The sequence below is a fragment of the Thermobia domestica genome, chromosome 11, assembly GCF_964235325.1.
Source record: "Thermobia domestica chromosome 11, izTheDome1.hap1.1, whole genome shotgun sequence".
In the NCBI taxonomy this organism is placed as follows: domain Eukaryota; kingdom Metazoa; phylum Arthropoda; class Insecta; order Zygentoma; family Lepismatidae; genus Thermobia; species Thermobia domestica.
Genome location: NC_137464.1, coordinates 76261666 through 76283831, shown reverse-complemented (window position 1 = coordinate 76283831; position 22166 = coordinate 76261666). Strand labels below are relative to the sequence as shown.

The 22166-nt window shown below is 33.9% G+C and overlaps 1 protein-coding gene across 1 annotated transcript; it reads left to right on the top strand.

Annotated features, from left to right (window-relative positions):
• The first annotated feature begins 1335 nt into the window (after positions 1 to 1335).
• Positions 1336 to 22166, top strand: MED6 (mediator complex subunit 6). The gene is made up of 5 exons (XM_081730624.1): positions 1336 to 1666; positions 6940 to 7096; positions 10083 to 10257; positions 18114 to 18369; positions 21969 to 22166. Exons 1-5 carry the CDS (start codon positions 1651 to 1653, stop codon positions 22076 to 22078), a joined length of 714 nt encoding a protein of 237 aa, XP_081586750.1. The 5' UTR covers positions 1336 to 1650; the 3' UTR covers positions 22079 to 22166.

Here is a 22166-nt window from a genome sequence, read left to right as displayed (position 1 = left end):
CTCATTGGACACTTCTAGTGGCCATTTTCTAATATGGCGGGCGAAGGCCAAGTGGGATTTCAGGGAACTTTTAGTATGTTGTTTAAAACACCATTTCCAACATCTGTATCAATTTTCAGCTTGTTACTAATTTGTTCCTTTCTTCATTAAAATTTGAGCTTCATTTACTGCGTTAAATGAAGATATAGCATTTACATTTTTTTTCTGTCTCACTGTATCACAGCTTCCCTTACTTAATAGGTATACAACTCAGCATTGCACGATTTCTGATCATCTTTCAGCATCCGCACCTAACAACAACAACAACAACATTGATCAGGATCTGGGATCTATTACTGGCCACCCACTAGAAATGGGAAGTTCCTCACAATTCCATAAGAAAACATCATTGTTTATCTTCTCGCCTCCTTCTTCATACTGCTTAGGCTCCCAGCCCAGCCATCAATATAAATAACAGTATCCCCTCCCGTTGGTGTTATTGTGCACAAGAGAAAAGTTCTATAGACTACTTGACCTTTTAGTGTTTTTTATCTCCTGTTTATCGTGTGATATTCAGCGCATTCATTCACTCTGTTTATTGCACTAGTCCCATAGCTGTAGCCTTCTTACTAGCTAACAAAAACTCTCGTTCTTTATCAGATGTTACAATATTATGTAGTAAACATCTACGATTTATAATGTAGTCAAAGTGTACAACAGTGGAGTACTCTCTATTCAATGCAGTATGTAGTGCTTTCGCCATAATTAGTGTTTCGCCTGAAGTGATTGATTCTATTGTGCGTTCTCATTTCGTTCCAGAATCAATTCTGGAAGACATTTCTTTAAATATATAGATCCCCATTTCACCGATTGATTACTCATTTGACATTTTCCTGGAACATTAAAACAATGAGAGAGAGAGAGAGAGAGAGAAAAGGTCGTCTCAACGTGGATGCTAGTGCGAAGATATTCTACTTGGAATCTATTGTTTTCATACTCACGTTTTTACGTGCAATGGTCTTCTACATTTTGACAATTCTTTTACTAGTGTATAACTTTTGAGTGTTTCATAACAATTCATCCTTGTGCTGCCCCATCTACGTACTTAATCAACATTTCATAATTGTGACAAATTACTCGGAACCAGGCAATCGGTTTGCCCGTACCATCTACTTTTGTAATTTTTGCGGTTTTACTGCACAGTTTTAATCAATTATTATTGTTATAATCAATTCTTCATAAAAACAATTTTAGTTATTTGGTCGACATAGCTCGAAAGCTGGGACCGTTGTTAATAAATTATGATTTTTTTCAATGAAAAAAGAAAAAGAAAGACCTTGCACTTGTACCCTTGCACCGAATTAAATAAACGATCTTCAATAAACAGAATTTGTGTTTACAGCTGTACCTTTCCTCCACATACTTTTATTATTTTACAATGTAATACCCTTTTATTAATTTATTATACGCTTAATACACTTTATAACGGTGTTTTGGGACCATAACTTGGTGAAGAAGAAGAAGAAGAAGTAATCAACCATATAAGTTTGACAGTGACAAAATAATTTCTGTGTATAATTGAATAGAACGTATACGAAGTACTTTTAGTGATTATTTCTCACAGATAGTCTTAAATTACTGCCAGTGTAATCTTGAACAAGGAAACTAAACATGACAGAAGGAAAAGGTAAATATGAATACGAAAGGTTTAGTTCATACGGGGCGTAAACCGGCGGTTCAAAAAGTATACGTATATATATTAAAACTAAGTTACGTGTTAAGAATGTGCGTAGTTTTTTGGAAAATTGGTGCAGGTGTAGTTTTGGCGCACCACATCTTGGAAGATTTACTGGTAAAATTCAGTACTTTGCATGGTCCATGTTCCGTTAATGGTGTCCAAAACTAACCTAACCTAATGTAACGTTATATTATGTAATCAAACAAAAATCAATGGAAAGAAGTGGAAAAATTGCAAATTCGTGTGGTAGAAATTACTGGACGCCCTTAACGGAACATTAACCCTTTGCATTAAAAGACATGTTTATAAAAAACAAGATTCTGCAGGCGACAGAATTAAATACAAAGTATGGCTAATACAGCTGTATTATAGGTTTGTAACTGTAGGGTTACTACAGTAATTTAAAGTTATTACTAATGCTTTACGATGGATAAATTAAGGGCATTACTCGAGCAGACTGTTCTACCAAATGTTGACATTTCTGACATGTTCAGGTTAGGTTAGAGCTTTGTATTTCTTTTAGCAGAGCATACACTAAATGAGGAGCTTCATTATTACTTGCAGATTAATTTCAGGAGGGTTCAGTATTAATATAGTGTGGACATATAAAAAAAAACTACAGCAAAAAAAACAAACCAACTTGTGTTAGGTGGATACTAAAAAGCACAAATGCTATCTTACCGAGTGAGAATAGAAGCGCAGGAGGAGAGCTTGTGCAGTAGCGAGAGCGTGCGTCCGTAGGGAGCAAGCGCGTCAGCGACGGAGAGTATACGCATAAACGAGGATAGTGGAAGAGCACGTGGGTTAACTGCCGCTGATGGCGGCCCCGAAATACAAAATTTACGGAGAAACGAACAGAGTGATAGTGAGAGGGGTTAAATGCTGTATCACCGGACCAATTGGAGAGTTTGTGGGGAAGAATGAGTGAAAGTCAGGTAAGGGGAATAGTAGAAGTTAAGGTGGTGGTTCGCGCAGAGGTAGACTTGTTACTATACGGATCCATAGATTGTAAAATGTACAGAAAAAATTGAGCGAGTCTTTAAATTGCCTATTCCATGTCGAGAACAGAACCCTGCTAACCCCTTCCTACTACTACTACTACTAATTATACTGTGAATCCGTATAGTAATACTGGACGCCTAATGTAACGTAATCTTACGTAACTTAATGTATTCCAACCAAATATAACGGAATGCAGTACATATTCGTACCTTTTTTCGATTTTCAAATTGGTCCGGCGATAGAGCATTAATGCCCAGTAATAACGTTAGAAAGGTCATCGGGCCATTCCATATAAAATCACCAAACCAAGGTGGCTCATGTGTTCAGATTTTCTACAATCAAAATCAGATTTTTACAATGTTGTGGTATCAAAACATATCACACCTGCCAAATTTTACAGCTCTACCTCAAAGAGGACTGCTGTAGGAAGCATTCGAAGTTTGGGGGTTTTGTGCAAAAAGCACCTATGTCCACCTTCGACCCATGTCAAGTACTGAAACCGCTAGATTTCTGGAGATATTGAAGTTATTTGAAAATGGTTTTCACTTGAACAATCGTAAAATTTGTAGTAGTAAAACGTTGTTAGCAATGAACTTCCCATGTGGGGTTAAGCATATGAATTTCACCATCAAATAAAAAAAATAGAAGAAAATATAATGTCAAAATTTGGCAAGTATTTCTGAAAAAGGCCCACCTAACACCAACCTCAGATTTTCAAAATAAGTAGCTCTGGTGTTCCTCTTTAGCATATAAAAAATTAGTAGGGTGCTCTTTGGTAGTTCAAGAAAAACAAATTATGACATAATGTGAGTTGAGGGCGGATTGAGGCACTTTTTGCACAAAACCCCCAAATTTCCAATGTCTGTTCCCAATTTTCCTCATTGAAAATGTTTATAATCGTCAAGACTGAGGTGATTGAATAATTGAATTATAGCAGAAATTTGAAACTTCAAGTACCATTGCTGAAGGGACTCACATTCTGTCATTAGTTCCAAAATCATGGACGACTATGAAAACTATTGAAACATTTCAAACAACCAAGTATCTCGTTCGTGCATTAAACGAACTGGCTCACTCATAAGATACAAGTACAAACAATGGATTCAAACTGACAAAACTCAAATGGAGACAATGATTAAAGATACAGACGACTTCATTGAGATTTTTGTAGGAATAAAATGGCAAATTAGTGCAGCATGACTTCATAGCCAAATCCCATGGCAACTACTTCAAATACACACAGTAGAGACTTTGGATGACAAATCATGCTTAATTATAGTTGATTTTGCTGAAAACTACTACTGTATTATTCAAGATGAAGTTTTAAGAGTAGCACTGGACCAACATTCTACTCAACTGTGCAACATTCTAATCTTTTTAAATGCAACATCCTAAGACATCCTATAATTTCTGTTATCAAATGTTTCATTATGTTGTGTCAGTGATATGTTGAAGCACGATACAGTTACATTTCATGTTTTCCAAGTTATTCTTTTAAAGTATGTTAACGATGTTTTTCCTCGAATTAAACGTTATCTACTTTGGAGATGGATCAGCAGCCCAATATAAAGACTATAGAAAAAGAAAAGAAAGAAGAAAAGAAAAAAAAACTTTGTCAACTTATGCGTGCATATTGATTTTGGACTCACTTGTGAGCGGAACTATTTTGCTACAAGTCACGGCAAAAGCGTTTGCGATGACATAGTTGAGACGCCGAAATGTCTAGCGAGACATGCTAGTTTACAGAGGCCAATGAATGACCGGATTATTACTGTAACCAATTTCTTCAAATTTCCTCAAACTATAACCAATTATAACCAAACGCTTTTTTATGCTGAAATATGTTGAAAACCTTTGTCCAATGCTTCAAAAGAGACTGGGAAACTATTAACGTTGCAAGGGATGTGTAAAATTTATCATTATGAGCACATCAGCCTGTTGAAACTTGAAGTCAGTCGTGTATTTTCTTCAAAGACAACATTCACGCTAAATACTTGAGCAGAATCGAAAGACATTAATCTTTCATGTGAGCAATTTATTGCGTGCATTTCTGAAGGGAAATGGTGGATTGGAAAAATAGTTGAGAATTTACAGGAACATCGTGACTAATATGAATTTCCTTCATCCCCATGGACCCACGAAAATGTTTTTCTGGCCAAAAACACCTAACACTTGCTGGATTCCATACGAAAACTGCATTATTAATATTGGAATGCCCAGTATTTCAACTGGTATTGGCAGAAATTACAGCATTTCTGAAGAAGAAATTGAAGCTACTGAGAAGACCTTCTCTAAAACAGATGATATGAGATCTTAGGCTCAATATTTCGAATTGCTTACAATCAACCAAACATGTAAATGTTATTTGTGTATTATATGACTATAGTTCACTATTGTTCAGTGTTTTTTTATTAAATAAAGCAGCACTATATAGGCTGCGTAATAGGCACATATTATTTTAAAATAACTTTATAAATTACGTTTAAGGAAGAATTTCTACTTGTTTTTTTCAATATTATTATTTCATAAGAATCATCAGCCGTTGTAGAGGAACATACTTAGCCATGGTAGTCTATTACTAGAAAATTAAATAATATGAGACTTGGAATTATGTTTTTTTTTTCAACATATCAAAAAACACCCTCCTATTTTTAATATAATAAACAGGAATGCCAGATCTACTTATTTTGAAATTTGAGGTTGATGTTAGATGGGCCTTTTTCAGAAATAATTGAAAATTTTTGATTTTTACTTTAATGGTGAAATTCAGATGCTTACTGACACTGACATTCAGCATTTCAGGGCACTTGATCACTGTTGTAAAATTCTGTGACTAAATTGAAGGTGTTCGCAGGGGTACTATATCCTTTTTTAGAACCAGGTTTGGCTAAAATACAATGCTCCTTTCTGATCTTCTGGGCTTTACGAACGAGATAATCAGTTGTTTGAAATGTTTCAATAGTTTTCAGTCGTCCATGATTTTGGAACTAATGACAGAATGCGAGTCCCTTCAGCAATAGTACCCGAAGTTTCAGATTTCTGTCTCAATTCATGTATTCAGTCACCTCAGTCTTGACAATTATAAACATCTTCAATGCGGAAAATTGGAAGCAGTCATTGGAAATTTGGGGGTTTTGTGCAAAAAGTGCCTAAATCCGCCCTCAACTTACATCTTTCTAAAATTGGAAAATATACATAGAACAATTTTTGATGAGCATATAGTATCGGCCGTTTTCATTTTTCGAGACAACAGTGTTTTCGTATCTATTAACATTGAAATAGGTGAATATTTTGTGTAGTCTACTGACTCAGTGCTGTGAAAATTTCGGTGCAGCAACAGTAGCTATAGAATTTTATTTATAATAAAATAATGTAAAATCATACCTTTCTATATTTAATTTATATTGTTGATGATTACTTCGGCTACTTGTTTATTGCTGGAATCTTCATTAGATCCTCTTCCCTTGTAATTGAAATAGTTTGCCTACATATTTTGTTATTCCTCTTCATATCTTGAAATTTCTAATATTTTCTTTGGGTTCAACAATATTTATTCACTAATTTGTTTTCTACATTCTTTTATTAGATATAAATGCGTATTAAGCAAGAATGAACTCCTTAATTTCTTATAGGATTTATTGTTTGTTGTCATTTATAGTGTAGCCCCATTGCTTATCTGATTCACCTTTATCCAGGTTTAATTTATGGTCATTGGTGTTAATGAAGGATTCATAGAATTGTATTTCTATGAGCGAAGAAGTTTTGTGCAAAGTATTGTTTGCTAATGATGCTGAATTTGAATTTTGAGTTTCTAATTTTCGGTAATCCTTTAAACTTGAATATATACGTCTATGAACTTTCTTAGGTTGAAAGTCTATTCTTGTACCAAGAAGAGTTTAAAATCGGTTAAACAGTTTTTGCATGATAGTGTTGAATTTGAATTTTAAGCTGGCTCAGTCGCACGTGTCCTTTATTTCATGTGCCAAAATGGATATGTAGACGTCACTCGCTTCAAAACATATAGACATAAATTTTCCAGGGTTGAAACACTAACCCCATTTTATTTATTTACGGTATAATACTCATATATTACAGAAACCTGTGGTACGTCTAATGAAGTTTGGGTACCAACTGTATAATAAATATGTGCACCTTTAAGTCTGTTTTGTATTTGAAAACATACAAAATCTTTATGCTTATCTTTGTTTTCTTTCTTCCAGATCCTTTGGGTTTATCTTGGCATGATAGCGCATGGATTCCTATACTTAATCCACAAAATATTTTGGATTATTTCTCGGAACGAAGCAATCCATTTTTCGATCGTACTTGCAACAATGAAATTGTTAAAATGCAGAGACTTAATCCAGACCAACTGGAGTAAGTGTTTAAGATATTAATATTAATTATGACTTTTTTTTATTATTGCATCTTTCATCTATATTTTTATAACACCATAAGAAGAAAGTTATAATTTTCGCAGTTACGAATCATTGTGGACAGGTGTCAGGAAGAGAAAAAAATTAAGCAATTATATATTACACATTCATATATTATATACATATATCCGAATAGCGTACTCTGGACAAAAATGTCAGTAAATATGGTACACTTTCCATAGTCGTTTGCTTTCAACATATGAGGTCGGTTTAAAATTGCAGCATTGTTTGGAAGTAATATACTTCTACTACGTGTAGCTAAAACATGAACCTTTGTAACTATTCTTTTCGATCTGTCTTTGTAACTGTCTTTTCGATTATGTACAACGAAAACAAGAACCATGATTGCCATTGAAAATTAATGAGTCAAAAATAAATGCGGAGGCCAGAAATGGTAAGTTTCTTTTATGTAAATTCTAATGCTTTTCTGTTCATTAATTATATGGTAACATTCAGGGTCATTAACATAGAAAGATACAATCTGGAAAATTAAACAGTTAAAACCATTATAAAAGTCTAACCTACTTTGTACCGAGAACTTCTGTATGAGATCACTTCTTCGATATTTCAGATTCATCATTCAAAAACTACTTGGTAATCTTATATTCACAGATTAAGCTTTGGTAGTTGAGGTCAATGTTTTACATTGTGGAATAGCTTTTATCGAACGTTAAAATATATCCTATTGATTATAATTAGTTTCGCTTTTAAATTTAATAGTTGCATTTTGCGTCATTTTTGCTGTACGTCGCTTTGTACTATGTTTTTATTTATGGTACCGTATTTTTGCCTGTATTCTTGTATTACCATAATTAGTTTACAATAAGTAATGTTAACCTTTGTTTGGTGTATCAAAATACTTTATATCAATAATTTGTACTTATGCTTATTCACAATTAGTTAAAAATAAGAAGCTTCTCAAGAAACCACGTCAAAATAGGGGTTCGTCTTATAATTTGTAAATACGACATAATAATTTGTACTCGTGTTTACTACGGAAGAAACACTCAGTATATCACTTGCACTGTTACTTCATAATAAGTTGGCTAGGTATTTACTTTTTAACCCCGTAACATTTGTATGCTTTTATCAGATCTTCAGCAAGTGAAAGAAGTGTGTAATCCTTCATGAAAACTTTTGAGAAACCAGGCAATGTACAGTGCCTGTTTTCGCATGTTTTTCTCATGTGCTACAGGTGTTACGTGTAAAGTAAATGGTTTGGAACAGAAACAAGCACTTATCCGGGAAATAACACCTTTTTTTGAATGTAATAATTCTTGTCCTGACATGAAATCACATGTGTGCACTGAACATTGACTGATCAGTACCTGTGCGACGCGCATAGAAGAAAATGTTGCGGGCTACAGACATGTGCAGATCAGCGAATGTAAGTTCATGTGTAGCACGTGGTATTTAGTGAAAACGTGTCTGCGTATGTAACGGTACCAACACATACACTGTACTCCACCGATATTGTAAACATGTAAATTTTCGTTCCAGGCCAGCCGGTATTTTAAATGTTGAACGAAAATTTTCTGCACATTACATATAATGTGTTCCGTTTTTTAACGTGATTTTCAGCTATGCTGAATTTCAAAAGAAATCTGCTGTGAACATGAGCTGTACTATAGACAATGTACAGGGGACCTGTGCATTCAGTGTTAACTAATCGAAAAATGTAGTGTTCGTATCGTCTGAACCGCCTATTTCCAGTTCCCCTTTCACTGCATGTTTGCGATCCCTGTACATTGCATGTTCAGTGCTCTCGAACAATACTAGAATCGCATTGGTCTTCTTCCTTTTACATGTAATGTTCAGCGGATGATCAGCTGCTGTTGAAGAGAAAACACGTTAAGATCAGTTGCAAAACATGCAGTCCACAGATGTTGCGTTCGGTTATAGGTACAAAACATGTGTTTTCCAGGTACAAACCAGGTGTTCACTTCTTCCTTGTTTACCTGTGTTTACCTGTGTTTTTCCGTTTCCAGGGACTGAACACGCAATGTTTTTAAAAAGCATGAGCACATGATCAGGCGTAAAACAGTGTTCCAATTTCAAGGGTTTTCCAGGCGCATGTTGTACATGCGCATGTTCGGTGTTTTTTTCTGAACAAAGTTTAACTACAATTAACGTTTAATCGTACATTGAAAATTATAACATTATATTCACAAAGTACTTGTTAAAAGGGAGCAAGATTTTCAACAAACTTTCACAAAAATCTTTCATAGCAACAAAGAATTTACATTAAACAGTTGAAGATAAAATTCTAAATATTGAGATGATGGCTTGCCCAGATGTGCAAAGGAAGGTATCAGGGAACACCGAAACAGTGCTTAAAGAAAAAAAGAAAGAAAAAAAAAAAAGCTTTTATGTGATGATATTGTTTGTAGATAATAACAGTTAATGTAAGTTCATTAGCTTGTCATGCCATACAACACTATTGCAGTTAGTTCTAATCTGGAATAATACGATAGATATTAAATCATATGGGTCCATTTATTAATATGCTGCTGTCACGTACATTTAGTTAACATTATACTGATTATTCACAGAATAATAGCATACTGTTAAATATTTCTCTATAAATCATATTTAGATGTTCAGCGATTATATTATGCTGTTGATCTACCATTCTTGCATTGCGCAACACAGTATAAATCCAGTTCAGGTTGCAGTCTAATTTAGCCAGTGCATAGTCTGTGACACTTCAAATCCTTAACATTTCCCATCAAAAATTAATTTTATGTTTACAAATTTGTTCACCTACATATGCTAATTATGTTTTATGAGCTAGCAGGTTTTTGTGTACCTGTATGTGACATATAAAATCATTATAATAAAAAGCATTTTAATTCAGTGCTGTCTTTAAAACATTAATCTAGTTTGAACATCCATTACTAATGAATTGTGTGTTCCTTTCATTCCAGTAACATGACAGGCCTTGAGTACCGGCTGTTACATGTACAGGAGCCTATTTTATATGTTATCCGTAAACAACACAGGCATTCGCCAACGCAAGTGACTCCATTGGCTGACTATTATATTATTGCAGGAGTTATCTACCAGGCTCCAGATTTGGGATCTGTGTTAAGTTCTAGAATTGTAAGTAAGCATTCTTAATCTGTCTGTAAAATATATGTCATAAGCATCACCGATATAAAAGTATTCATATAGCTAGCTGTAAATTTTTAACATCAACTTCCCAGTGAACAACTTAAATATGAAGGATCTTATCTTACATCTGGGGAAATTAAAAATATCATCAAACTGTTTCGGTAACATCTTTATCGATGACGGTTATTCACTATTAATGAGTTCCTGCCGTATCTGTACAAGTGAAATATGAACATAGATGGCATGGCATTATCTTTAATATTAAGAAAACAAAAGTTTGGTACAAAAACACTTAATTTTATTATGTTTTCACAATTGTTATCTTTACAAAAGTTAATTTTCTGCAACAGAACATTCTCCATCAGTTCAGGAAAATTTTAGCCGCATAAAAACTAACTGTTTGCTCATTGTAGGGCTCCAGCGCATTAATGGTAACTGAAAAGACAAAGCCACATTAACTATATACTTTTCGCACCTTTTCTGGTAAGCAGACTAGTGAAGTAATGTTATCACGAAATTTAAGTGTTTTTACGAACAGGAAGAGAAACTATTTTAAATAGTGTTAAGCATATCAACTTTTATTTATTTATTTATTTATTATTACTGAGTAAACATTCCAATTCGAGGAAAATGAAAATCATTTTATTAATACATAATCTTAACCCTCTGAAACAATTCCTCTCTTTTCATTTATCCATGTTGTTACGGGTGAAAGGATTCACGAGCCGTTTTAATATAACAGTATTCATATTCTTATATCATTATAAGCTGCGAGAGTACGTAAAGGGAATTAGAAGAATCTATTATTTGTCTCTCCGTTTCAAAGTAAATCCAAATGGTATTTAATCCACTTTCGTACTTTTCTCGGGCGGCAATTTGAAAGTTGAGAACGACTTCGTCTTTAAATTGGGCATCTTGTCTTCGTTTCAGAAACAAATGCTTTTGTTGAAATCAGTGTCGACAAAAGTGATGGGCTCTCGTAAATAAGTTGATAGACTAACAATTGAAATTGTCTACTTGTGATTGAAACAGCATTGAGTGTTTGTCAAAAATAAACCCCCTGAGGAACATAAGGTTGCGCATTGAAAATTTTGACATCAATAAATATTTATACTCATTTCTGAGTTAAGTTAATAATGGTTAAGATTGTCCTTACATGAAGACAGAACTTTCTTATTTATTGCAGAACAACGCTCAGCAATAACTTTCATTCTGTAATTCCTGAATTTTTAGAGTTCAGGAATTATCAAGCTTTCGACTCCCCCTGGAGTCTTTGTCACGGAGGTTTAAAAAAGGGAGAAAAAGAATAGAAACATCAGGGACTGAAAACGAAAGGACTTAACAAGGGAAAGAGCTGTTGTGCGAAAACACGTTGTCAAGTACGTCAGCGATCTCCAGATGAGGTTGATACGAACTAAAAATATCGCGGAGTTAATTTGTGCATCTTTCCTGTTACTTGTTGGAAGCTTGCCAACTCATGCCAATGCCCTGAAAATTTTGTAATTACCGCCTCCCATTCGTTCCTTGTCCAAATTTATTTATTTATTTATTTTTTAATGAATAAATGAATTTTCAAAAATCAGTCTTCTTCTTCATTCTTCAGTCTCTTTTCAGAGCTGCTTATAGATTGTATTTATATTAATATACACAACATGGCATGCCTTATTCTAGCTCCAAATAAAATTTTTGAATCTTCTACCCTGTGTTGCGTTTCTTTTAAATGTTTCGATAAACACTAAAAACAGGATTTTCCGCTTTTGAATCTTTAATGTGTTCCTTTACTCGGACTTTTAAATATCTTTTCTTATTGCCTATATAACTCTCTTGACAACTGCATTTTATTTCGTAAATACACGATTTGTCATTGGGATCCTTGTAATAACTCTAAAATGAGGTGATGTTCTTTTCTAAAGTTTTGAGGGGTTTTAAGCCTGTATGAAAATCATCTTGGGTATAGATTCTATTTAATACAGTTATCAATCTAGAAAAAAATAGGCAATCCAATCCATTTTTTTATCCTTTATGTCGGTTTCAGATTTATCAGAAAGTAAATTCCTTTTAACCTGATTAGTTCAATGAAGGGAGAGTCGAAAGCTTGGAAATCTAAAAATTCAGGAATTACAGGAACTTTCTTATTCAATTGACTCAAGAGTATCTGGCAACGTTGTTGTCGGCTTGGTGGGGGAAAGGGGGGAATTTTAAAGCGCGGAAACATTAAAAAATATTACAGGATAGAAAGATTTTGTGTCTTGTGTCCCTTAGTCCGGCAGAACTAGGTCAGGACCGAGATGTGTCGTCTATAGAATTTCTTTTTTTAGAATTTTCTTACACTTTTGTGTTGATGAAGTTATAAGATACAGAAAATGCCGGGTGAAATCATGTCACTGTTGGGCACTTGTTAAAAAACAGGGTATCAAACTTGCAAAAAAAAAAAAATCACTGTGAATCAAATTTAAAATGTTGAAGATTGTAAAGAATACTTGGTAAATATAAAAGCTATACTTTTATTCCTCCCCTTACATTATAAATAGTCATAAGAAACCATAGAGAAAGGTGTATACTATCATATCAATCTATAACTTATATATCAGAACAGTGTATCCAACTTTTCAAGCAAAAGAATCCTGTCATGCCAAATGCGTTAAAAACATGCATGTAATAGTTTCTATTCCCTATTCAAATAAAGGTACGGTGTTAAATAATAGAGAAATATGGAGACGTCATATGATTGTATCGTATCTTAAAACAGCAAGATATCTAACTTACAAAAGAAAAAAGTTCAATAACAATGACATTAGAAATATCGCATATGATAACTATGGTTTCTCTCCACTATTCATTTCAAATATAGTGATGATATACCAGAGAAAAAGTAGGTCAGGACAAAGATTTAACCGTTTATTGATTTTCTCTTCCCTTTTGGGTTAATGAAGTGATATTTAATACAAAATTAAGTGGTGACACGAGCTCACCCTTGGGCATTTTTTCAATTAGAAATTTCAATTTTCGTTTACTTTTTTATCTTGTTCTCAAATATAGAGAATTATGTGTTAATTGAACATTAATATGTTTAGAATGTACTAAATGTGTTTATTCTTGTTTCGGGTGAGATACAGTAAATAATTGAGAAGAGAACAACGAAAATAAAAACAATGGAAGAGAAATGCTTGTTTACTTGGAAATTCGATTGTGACGAGAAGGGAGAAAAATTCATTGTAAGTGGACTGCGTAGGATTTAAAACATTACTAGCTGCAGTAAAGTGTACCATGACGATTTACATATTAGCCTTGAAGAAAAACTATCTGAAAACCAGGATGTAACAGTGCAGTGTCATGAAAGTTATGTGTCAACATATACATCATCAACCCAACTAGCCAAACACCGAAAGAGGCATTCTCAGGAATCATCTACGGTGGTCTCCCCTCCCCCCCCCCGAAAAAAATAAAATAAAATAAAAAGAAAAAGAAGTACATTTCAAAATACATAGTGTTCACATGCGACCTACAGCTCTACTGTGTTGCAGTAAATATGAACTGGTCATATGAAGATAGGTTTGTAAATGTAATCCTTAAATTTGGTGGAACGCACATTAAGGTGCCATTTGTCGGTTCAATTGGCACCTTAATGCAAGGAAGTGGTCTCAGAAATATTAAGTGATGTTTTTGCAGGTGTCCCTAAAATGATGCTAGGTAAAAAAAAAAAATTCCACAAAATATTCGGGCCCTGCGTCTACTGGCTGAAGAATTGTTAAGAAAAACAATTTCCGAATGCCAGTATATAACAAACAAAAATTGTCTAACAGATTTGTTAGAAGAATTGGCATCATACAGCAAAACAACCAGACTGTAGGTGGATATGCTGATCAAAGTTGTTTTTACTATAATGAAGTTTGTGAGATGAAAGAGAAGGAGAATGGACTCTGCACCTTGATGCTGTGAGAGAAATGATATCATACTTTTTCGCTGCTGGGCATGTGAATTATACTCGATATGCAATATATTATCTTCGAGCAATGGAATCTCTCCCTCAACACGTTCTGAAATATTTCATGGAGGAACAATACGTAATGAGACATAACGCAGGTATCTGGAATGGTATATGGAGCGACATGTATATCGAGACAACTTCTATGAGATATGGACATGGAAAGAAAGGAATAATTGGTATTACTTTGAAGCCTGAGACATTGAAAGCATGGACACTTAGTCTTTACATTTGTTTTCAGATGGAGAATGATTTATTTGAAATGAGTGACAGTAAACAAAAAATAATTCAAACGACACACAAAGAAGAAGGAAAGAGCAGAATTGTTTCTGATGGCAAGGACCGCAGGGGAATTCGTGAGAAGTTGGATATGTGCATTGATCCTATAGATCTGCTTTCTGCATTTATATTATTCATTATCTTGTTGTAAGTTTGATTTACACAACGAGATTTGATACTTTTTTCACAAATACTGTGCATTGACAACAATTTGTCTGTTAGTTTCTTATATTTAACATCTGAAATAAAAGTCAAAGAGAAAATAAATTGTAACAAGCTTTCTCAATTGGTAGTTTGATTTTTTCCACTTGTAAGTTTCATACCCTGTTATCACAGCGAATGATACGTTATCATCCACTTTTTTCTCTGATTTAACATCAGTGTGTTTGAAATGAGTAGTGGAAAGAACCCATAGATATTATAATGTAATATTTGTAATTGCATTAGTATTAAGTTATTTTTTCTATTGTGAGTAGATACCCTGCTGTTCTAAGATACGATAAAATCACATGACGTCGCCGTACTTCTCTAATGTTTAATACCAAACCTTTATTCAAATAAGGAATAGAAACTATTACATAATGTGTTCCTAACGGGACTCAGATACATGAATTTTTGCTTGTAAGTTGGATACACTGTTCTCATAAATAAGTTATAGACTGATATGTAGTATACACCTTTCTCTATGGTATCCTATGACTATCTATGATGTAAAAAGAGGATTAGAACTATGGCTTTCATATTTACAAAGTATTCTTTACAATTTTTAACATTGTAAATTTCATTTACACTGATTTTTTTTTACAAGTTTGATACCCTGCTTTTTTAACAAATGCCCAACAGTGACATGATGTCACCCGGCATTTTCTGTCACCTCATGACCCTAACTTACGCCAAGATCATAAATTTACGGGGCCTACTATTGGCTCCGAACTGCTATCGGGGCTTGAACGTAGTGTACAAACCATGGTGTTAAGATCATCCTCACAGTATAGGACATTCTCTACCAGATTATCTCGCCCAGTATTGCCAGATTGGGCTACAAGTAACGGATTGGGCAATTTTTAAATGCTTTCGCTACCAAAATTGTCAAATTGGGTGACACGCTACTTTTTGGGCTACTTTCAAATATCTACAGCCTATAACTCTTAAGAATAGTCTAGTTTCTTATTTTCATATATGAAATCACACATTATTAGTTTTATATAATACAATAAAAGTTTTTTAAAATGTATCGCAATGACCAATAGCTTTACTGAACTAACATGCTGGATACTAGTTCAATTCTTGTTTTAGTACATATTAATCTCGAGATCTGACAACGCCATCGTTTTGTTGATTTTTCGCTGTTGCAGTATCACCGACCATGTTTTTGTCTCATTGAATGTCTGGGCCTAATAGTTATAGAGAGCTGCGTAAACGTGAATATTGCAAATTTAATTGTGTTACTGTATGATCCATATTAACATAATGAGTAAGTGGAGTTATAATAAACACTTCCAAACTTCGTGGCTCCCGGATAAAGAATTTAGCAAATGAATTAAAGAAGTAAGGAGTAATAGTGAAGGTGCTTTCTGTAAACGTCGTATAGGGTATTTCAGAGCCCACAAAACTGACTTAACCCTTTGACTACCATTTTTTTTTTTTTAATGTGAACATTCTTTTATATGAAGCGTTCACCTCTGGTGCTTGGGGTCCCTGGTTCGATCCCAGCTCGTGCCGTGTGGACTTTGTGGTGGACAAACACCGTGCTCGTGGGTTTTCTCGGGGTTCTCCCGTTTCCTCCCACTTTCTTCATTCCACCATTTCATTCATTTCTCATCATCACCGTCTCCTTTAGCCTAACCGGCATAAGCGTCGGACGTAAAACTAAAGATTTCATTTCATTTTCTTTTATATGTACGACTCCTTTAATGTGGGATATTCCTGGTATCTGTACACAGTTTTGGAAACTAAGCAGTCTGCTGGTAACATATAAACCCGATGTAATGGGAAAACAATATGCATTTTAGAATTTTCTAAAAACAAATTCCCAAATGTGTATGAATTATTCGCATGGGACACATGTATCCCGTTAGTACTTTTAGGGTTAAGCAAACATGTCTGCTTGAAAATCAGAAAGGTCGTCCATTTTATACTATTACTGTCTACCTCGTTCATTGTACAATGCAATGGATTCTGCCCTAATACAGCATCTCTAACAGTCCGAAACTGCGGTCGCCGCCTGACTATTGTCAACCCAGACATTTGACATATTATATGAATAATAAAAGTATATAGTTGAAAATAATTTATTTTTATGGTTGAGCTACAAATAGTTCAAATCCGCTATTTTGGGAGCACAACCTCGCTACTTTTTTAACTTTGAGATCTGGCAACACTGATCTCGCCTTCAAAAGAGCTAGATTACAGGACCAACCTGCCACAGGTTGCGAAGATTTATTTATTTATTTCATTCGTTCGTAAAGACAGACATTTCTTTCTAGAGAAAGAGGTAGCAGTTTTCAGTCTTCAAATTACCGACCAAAAAAGTCAGATTAAATGCTCAAAATATAGTCAGAGCTTGGTTTACCAAGGAATAGTATGGTCAAATACATGTCAACGTACAATATTCAATTCCAAAGTAAATTAACACTACAGCACCATTTCTCTCCAGGGACTCGAAGGAATAATGATCAAAGTACTTTCTTCATAAGCCTATATTACCTTAGTTATTTCTAACTACTTCAGCCCAGTGGAGTTGAGTGAAATATTGTGAACTTTTTGAATACCCGTTACATTTTATATTATTATTATTATATAACTGCAATAAAGAGCAATGCCCAGAGAACTCATATTACTTTCATGCTCTGTTATCTAGATATTGTATCTAGTGTACCAGTGTAGCTAGAAAAGGTATAGCTTACCTCGAAAGTTGTTACCTAACAGCTTGAAGTTTGAATGAAGTTTAGAAATTGAAAGCTCGAGTCTTTTCGAAGTTTCTAATTTAAAATATTAAGTAAATGTAACAATTAGTTTTGGATAAAATGAAAGTGAAATGCACATATTTTCGTCCAAAGTATTCATGTTCTCGCTACTATTCAAAGTTACGTACAATAGATCTATATGAGTAGCGTAAAGATTAAGTGCGGTATTTCGAACTCTCCCATAAATGTTTGTAGATCGCTGGTGTATAAAATAGTACGCATAGTTTCTGTAGTATGTCTTTATAAATAAAAGTCTCAGCAGAAATATCTTTCGATACGTTTTATTTCATCGTGCATGTTAGTCAATAGTCTTTTAATTACTTGATTTTATATTTGTACGTGTGAGCAGATGCAGTAAATTTGGAAGGGAGTATTCAAAATTACATTATTCTTATACTTCGTAATGGAATAAAATTTCGCTTTTATTTATATGAAACAAAAACGTTTTCATTCCTCCTCCATTCAGCAGATGTAATGTGGCTATTTATTTTCAATCTTGGATAGTATGTAATAATCTCTATTAATTCCTTTTTGTAATTTGTAGTTTTTATACGTATATATCTAGACAATACAATCGAGGAAAAGCTATATTGAAAGTCCATTTAACTTTCCAGCTTTCGACAGTTCATCATCTTCAGTCAGCGTTCGACGAAACTTTATCCTATTCGCGATATCATCCTTCAAAAGGCTATTATTGGGAGTTCAAAGACAAAGGCGCACAAGAGAAATTCGCGAAGAAGGACAACAGTAAAGAAGAACCGAGTTCTATGTTTCAGCGCCATAGAGTGGATATGTTGCTTGGCGAATTGACGAATAAGTTTCCGTTTAAAATTACACAGCCACCACCTGCGGATCAGAAACCACCAGCAGGTATGTAAGCGTAGTCCTTTTAAATGTATTGTTTATAATTTATTGATATGTGTTTTAATGTATTTTGGCTCCATCCTATCCGTTGGTCACAAATTTAGGAAAGAAAGGAAGAGAAAGCACATGGGAAATCAAATATTACAATTCTATTTATATACGAGGTGCATATAACAACAACAATAATAATAATAATAATACAGGCCATTAGATTACAATTTTGTTAATGGTTCTATATATGTACACAAGTTTTAGAAAGTAAATCCCTACGTTCAGCGGGTTTGAGTATCCAGTTTTCTAAGTATGAAAAGATTTACGATCACTTCAACCCCAGTCACGGATTCAACCTTTTTTTGGGTAAGCTAAACACTATTATGATTTAAAATAAATAATGACTTGTGCAAGAGTACGTTTATATATTGCAGAAGATGAAACTACTACTAATTATTCGCCGCAAACTTAGTCGTATCTGACTATAAACAAATCTAGTATGAAACAGAAGAAACACTTTATATAAATGTTGAAAGGAAGTTCCAGATAGCATAAGAAATAGTCGTGCGGTTTTAGTGAATATATTGTCAGTGCGATGTTCGTGTGTTCAAACCGTGTAGAAGATCCTTTTTATTTTATTTTTTTTCGCTCCCTACTATCTTAATCCGGAAAGTGAGTACATTTCTCTGAATATCTCTTTTGCTACTTTTCTTTTAGCTTCTGGTAGGAAATAACGTGATTTACACAAATTACGAAATTAAAATGCTATAGCTGAAAACAAAATATTAACAATTTTCGCTATTTTATTAGCATCCTCAGACTGTTACAAAATCAAGTAGTAAGTTTTTCGTATCAAATAGAATTTATTTCTTGTAACAGACCTACAATTTGAAGTGACAAAATTATATCTCCTTTGTAAATGAATTAAACAATTGTACAATAAGAATAACATAAATATTCCCAAGTTTGTTAAAGATTTCTGGTTAGGTTGGGTGCTTGCTTCGGATTAAAACTCGAGTATTGTTTCAGATTACATTGTAAAGTAAGTCCCCTCTTATATATACCTGGTGCTGGAAGGAGGCATTAAGCTCTGACTAATTAATTCATCAGCCTACCTCAGCGACAAATACAACACAGAACATCGCAGAATCGTAATAGTAATATCGAGTATACATACTTATTATTTAGTAATATTTTTAGTATTCATTGTTGTATACACTTGATTTCTGTGACCGACTTTCTGATGTTGCGTGTATGTCAGGTGATGCCTATGACCAACACCCATTGAATTTCTTTCTTGACTGTTTTCCTATCACAGACCATATCCCACCGATCTGAGGAACAGTTGTCCCATTGTTGCTCAGCCCAGTAGGGTAGTCAGAAACCCATTTTCAGAGTTAATAATTTGTCTGTAGAAGAGAAGTATCACAGGCTCCTGGCACACACACGTGTATATTTAATATTACATAGCACTTTTTAATACAATCTCCATAATGTGGTAAAATATCATTCAATTTGGGGTTATTTAAGAATAAAATTTTGTTACAATTTACAGTTATTAACATATTATTGACATACAACGATTTAAAATGTCTGATAACGAATTTATAATTTGTGAATTTTGTTTCTTATTGTCTGTTGATATTTAACGTTCCACACATTTTCACTAAATATAATAATTAAAAATAATAATAATAAAATATATATATGTAGAAACTGGATGCAGTTAGCTAAGGATAGAAGTCAGTGGTCAGCTTTTGTGAACGCGACATTGAACCTCCGAGTTCCATATATAGAGTTTCTCTCTCTCTCTCTCTCTCTCTCTCTCTATATATATATATATATATATATATATATATATATATATATATATATATATATATATATATATATATATATATAGTTATTGTCAAAAATCTGAGCACACTATTGGTTTTTGATTGCAGGACGTTACCTTACAACACAACATTGCTGCATATCTGGCAAATAAGAACAGAAGTAAAACATTGAATTGCTGAACAAGACTGTACTATTCATAAAAATAAATAATGTTACGTTTCGATCTTCTAACCAAGATCCTCTTCAGACATACACGAAAACTGTATACAATGCAACCATACTAATATACTTGCTCTCGCATTGGTCGGAACAACTAGCAACTAGTTTTGGGTGTCTATGATTTACTTAGGCTGTCTTCAACCGGCGTCGTTGATTTGCTAGTTGTTCTGACCAATGAGGAAGCAGATAGGTTTTTGGTGCAAGTATATTAGTATGGGTTGCATTGTATACAGTTTTAGTGTATGTCTGATGAGGATCATGGTTAGAAGATCGAAACGTAACATGTGAAGTATTTATTTTTATGAATAGTACAGTCTTGTTCAGCAGTTCAGTGTTTTATTTCTGACGTTACCTTATACAGGGTGTCTCAAAAGTTCCCTGACATAGGGTAACTGTGTTATTATCAGAGTTACGATAAAATGTAAGAGGGGAAACCGTCTCCAAATATAATGTTTTCAATCTAAAGTGAAGAATTTTTTAAAATCGGACGTGCCATTTGAGCTGTACACTCTTTATACGCCCAATGTTAACTGAAAATTCAACGTTGCCATTTACCTGAGGCTGGGGTAGGAAAGGACGGGACGGGAGGTGGACATATTTTGTAAGAGTATGGTGAATGAGGGCTGGCCATCGACACGTTAGCATAACAGACAGTAACTTCATTCACTTATGTTGTGGATCCAGGTAAATGGCAACGTTTCATTTTCATTTAACATTGACCATATAAAGAGTGTATAGCCTAAATGGCTCGTCTGATTTAAAAAAAAAAAAAAAAAATCCTTCACTTTAGATTGAAAACGTCATATTTGGAGACGGTTTCCCCTCGTATATTTTGTTGTAGCTCTGATAATAACAGTTACCCTATGTCAGGGGACTTTTAAGACACCCTGTATATTTAAACGTGCCTATTTTATCATATTACTTTTATGTATTTTTTTAAAATAGAATTCTCTCCACTATCCACATGAAAAACACATACATGAAAAAAATACATTTAGTCAAGATACTTAGTTTTTTATTAATCTTTTGTCTATTACCAGTCTATCTTAGTTTTGTCTTTGTCTTTCGTCATGATTTGGTTTCTTTTTGTCTCTCATTCTAGTTCTAACTTTTCACATATTTCTCTTTGTAGTTTCTCACTGTGGCCTCCTTTTATGTATGGGTATTCTCACATACCTTATGTAAAGCTTGCTTCCTCTTTGCTTTTCACCGGTTTCTCTTTAACTAAACTGCTTTATAACATATTAGCAGTACTCACGTTTCACTTTAAGATTATTCGTTATATTTTGCCGTTGGGTTTTCACCTGTTTTATTATTAATATTAAGGCAGTATCTCCGTAGACGTGCACCTCATCTAACGACTGCTTCTGAAATTGTACGAACTAGGTGTGATGTAGAACTGCTGATTTCAGTGCTGAATGAAACATGTCTGTAGGTAATATACTTTGTTCACAATTAACGGTTATTTTTGTACAACTAATAAATACACACACTGTGTATATTTGGAACATATTGTGTGCTTTTATAGTATAAGTATGTATTTTGTTTATCTGCAGAAGCAAAGCCAGAAGTGAAAACAGAGATAAAAACAGAGAAACCAGACACTCCATCATCTGAGAACGCAAGAATGAAACCACCACCTGAAAAGAAGCCTCGGCTATCTTAGATGCTGCAGTTCTTCCTTTTCTCTCTCTTTTTTAATTGTCAAATTTTTGTATGTTGATTGTTGTGCAATAAATCGTAATTAAAAATAA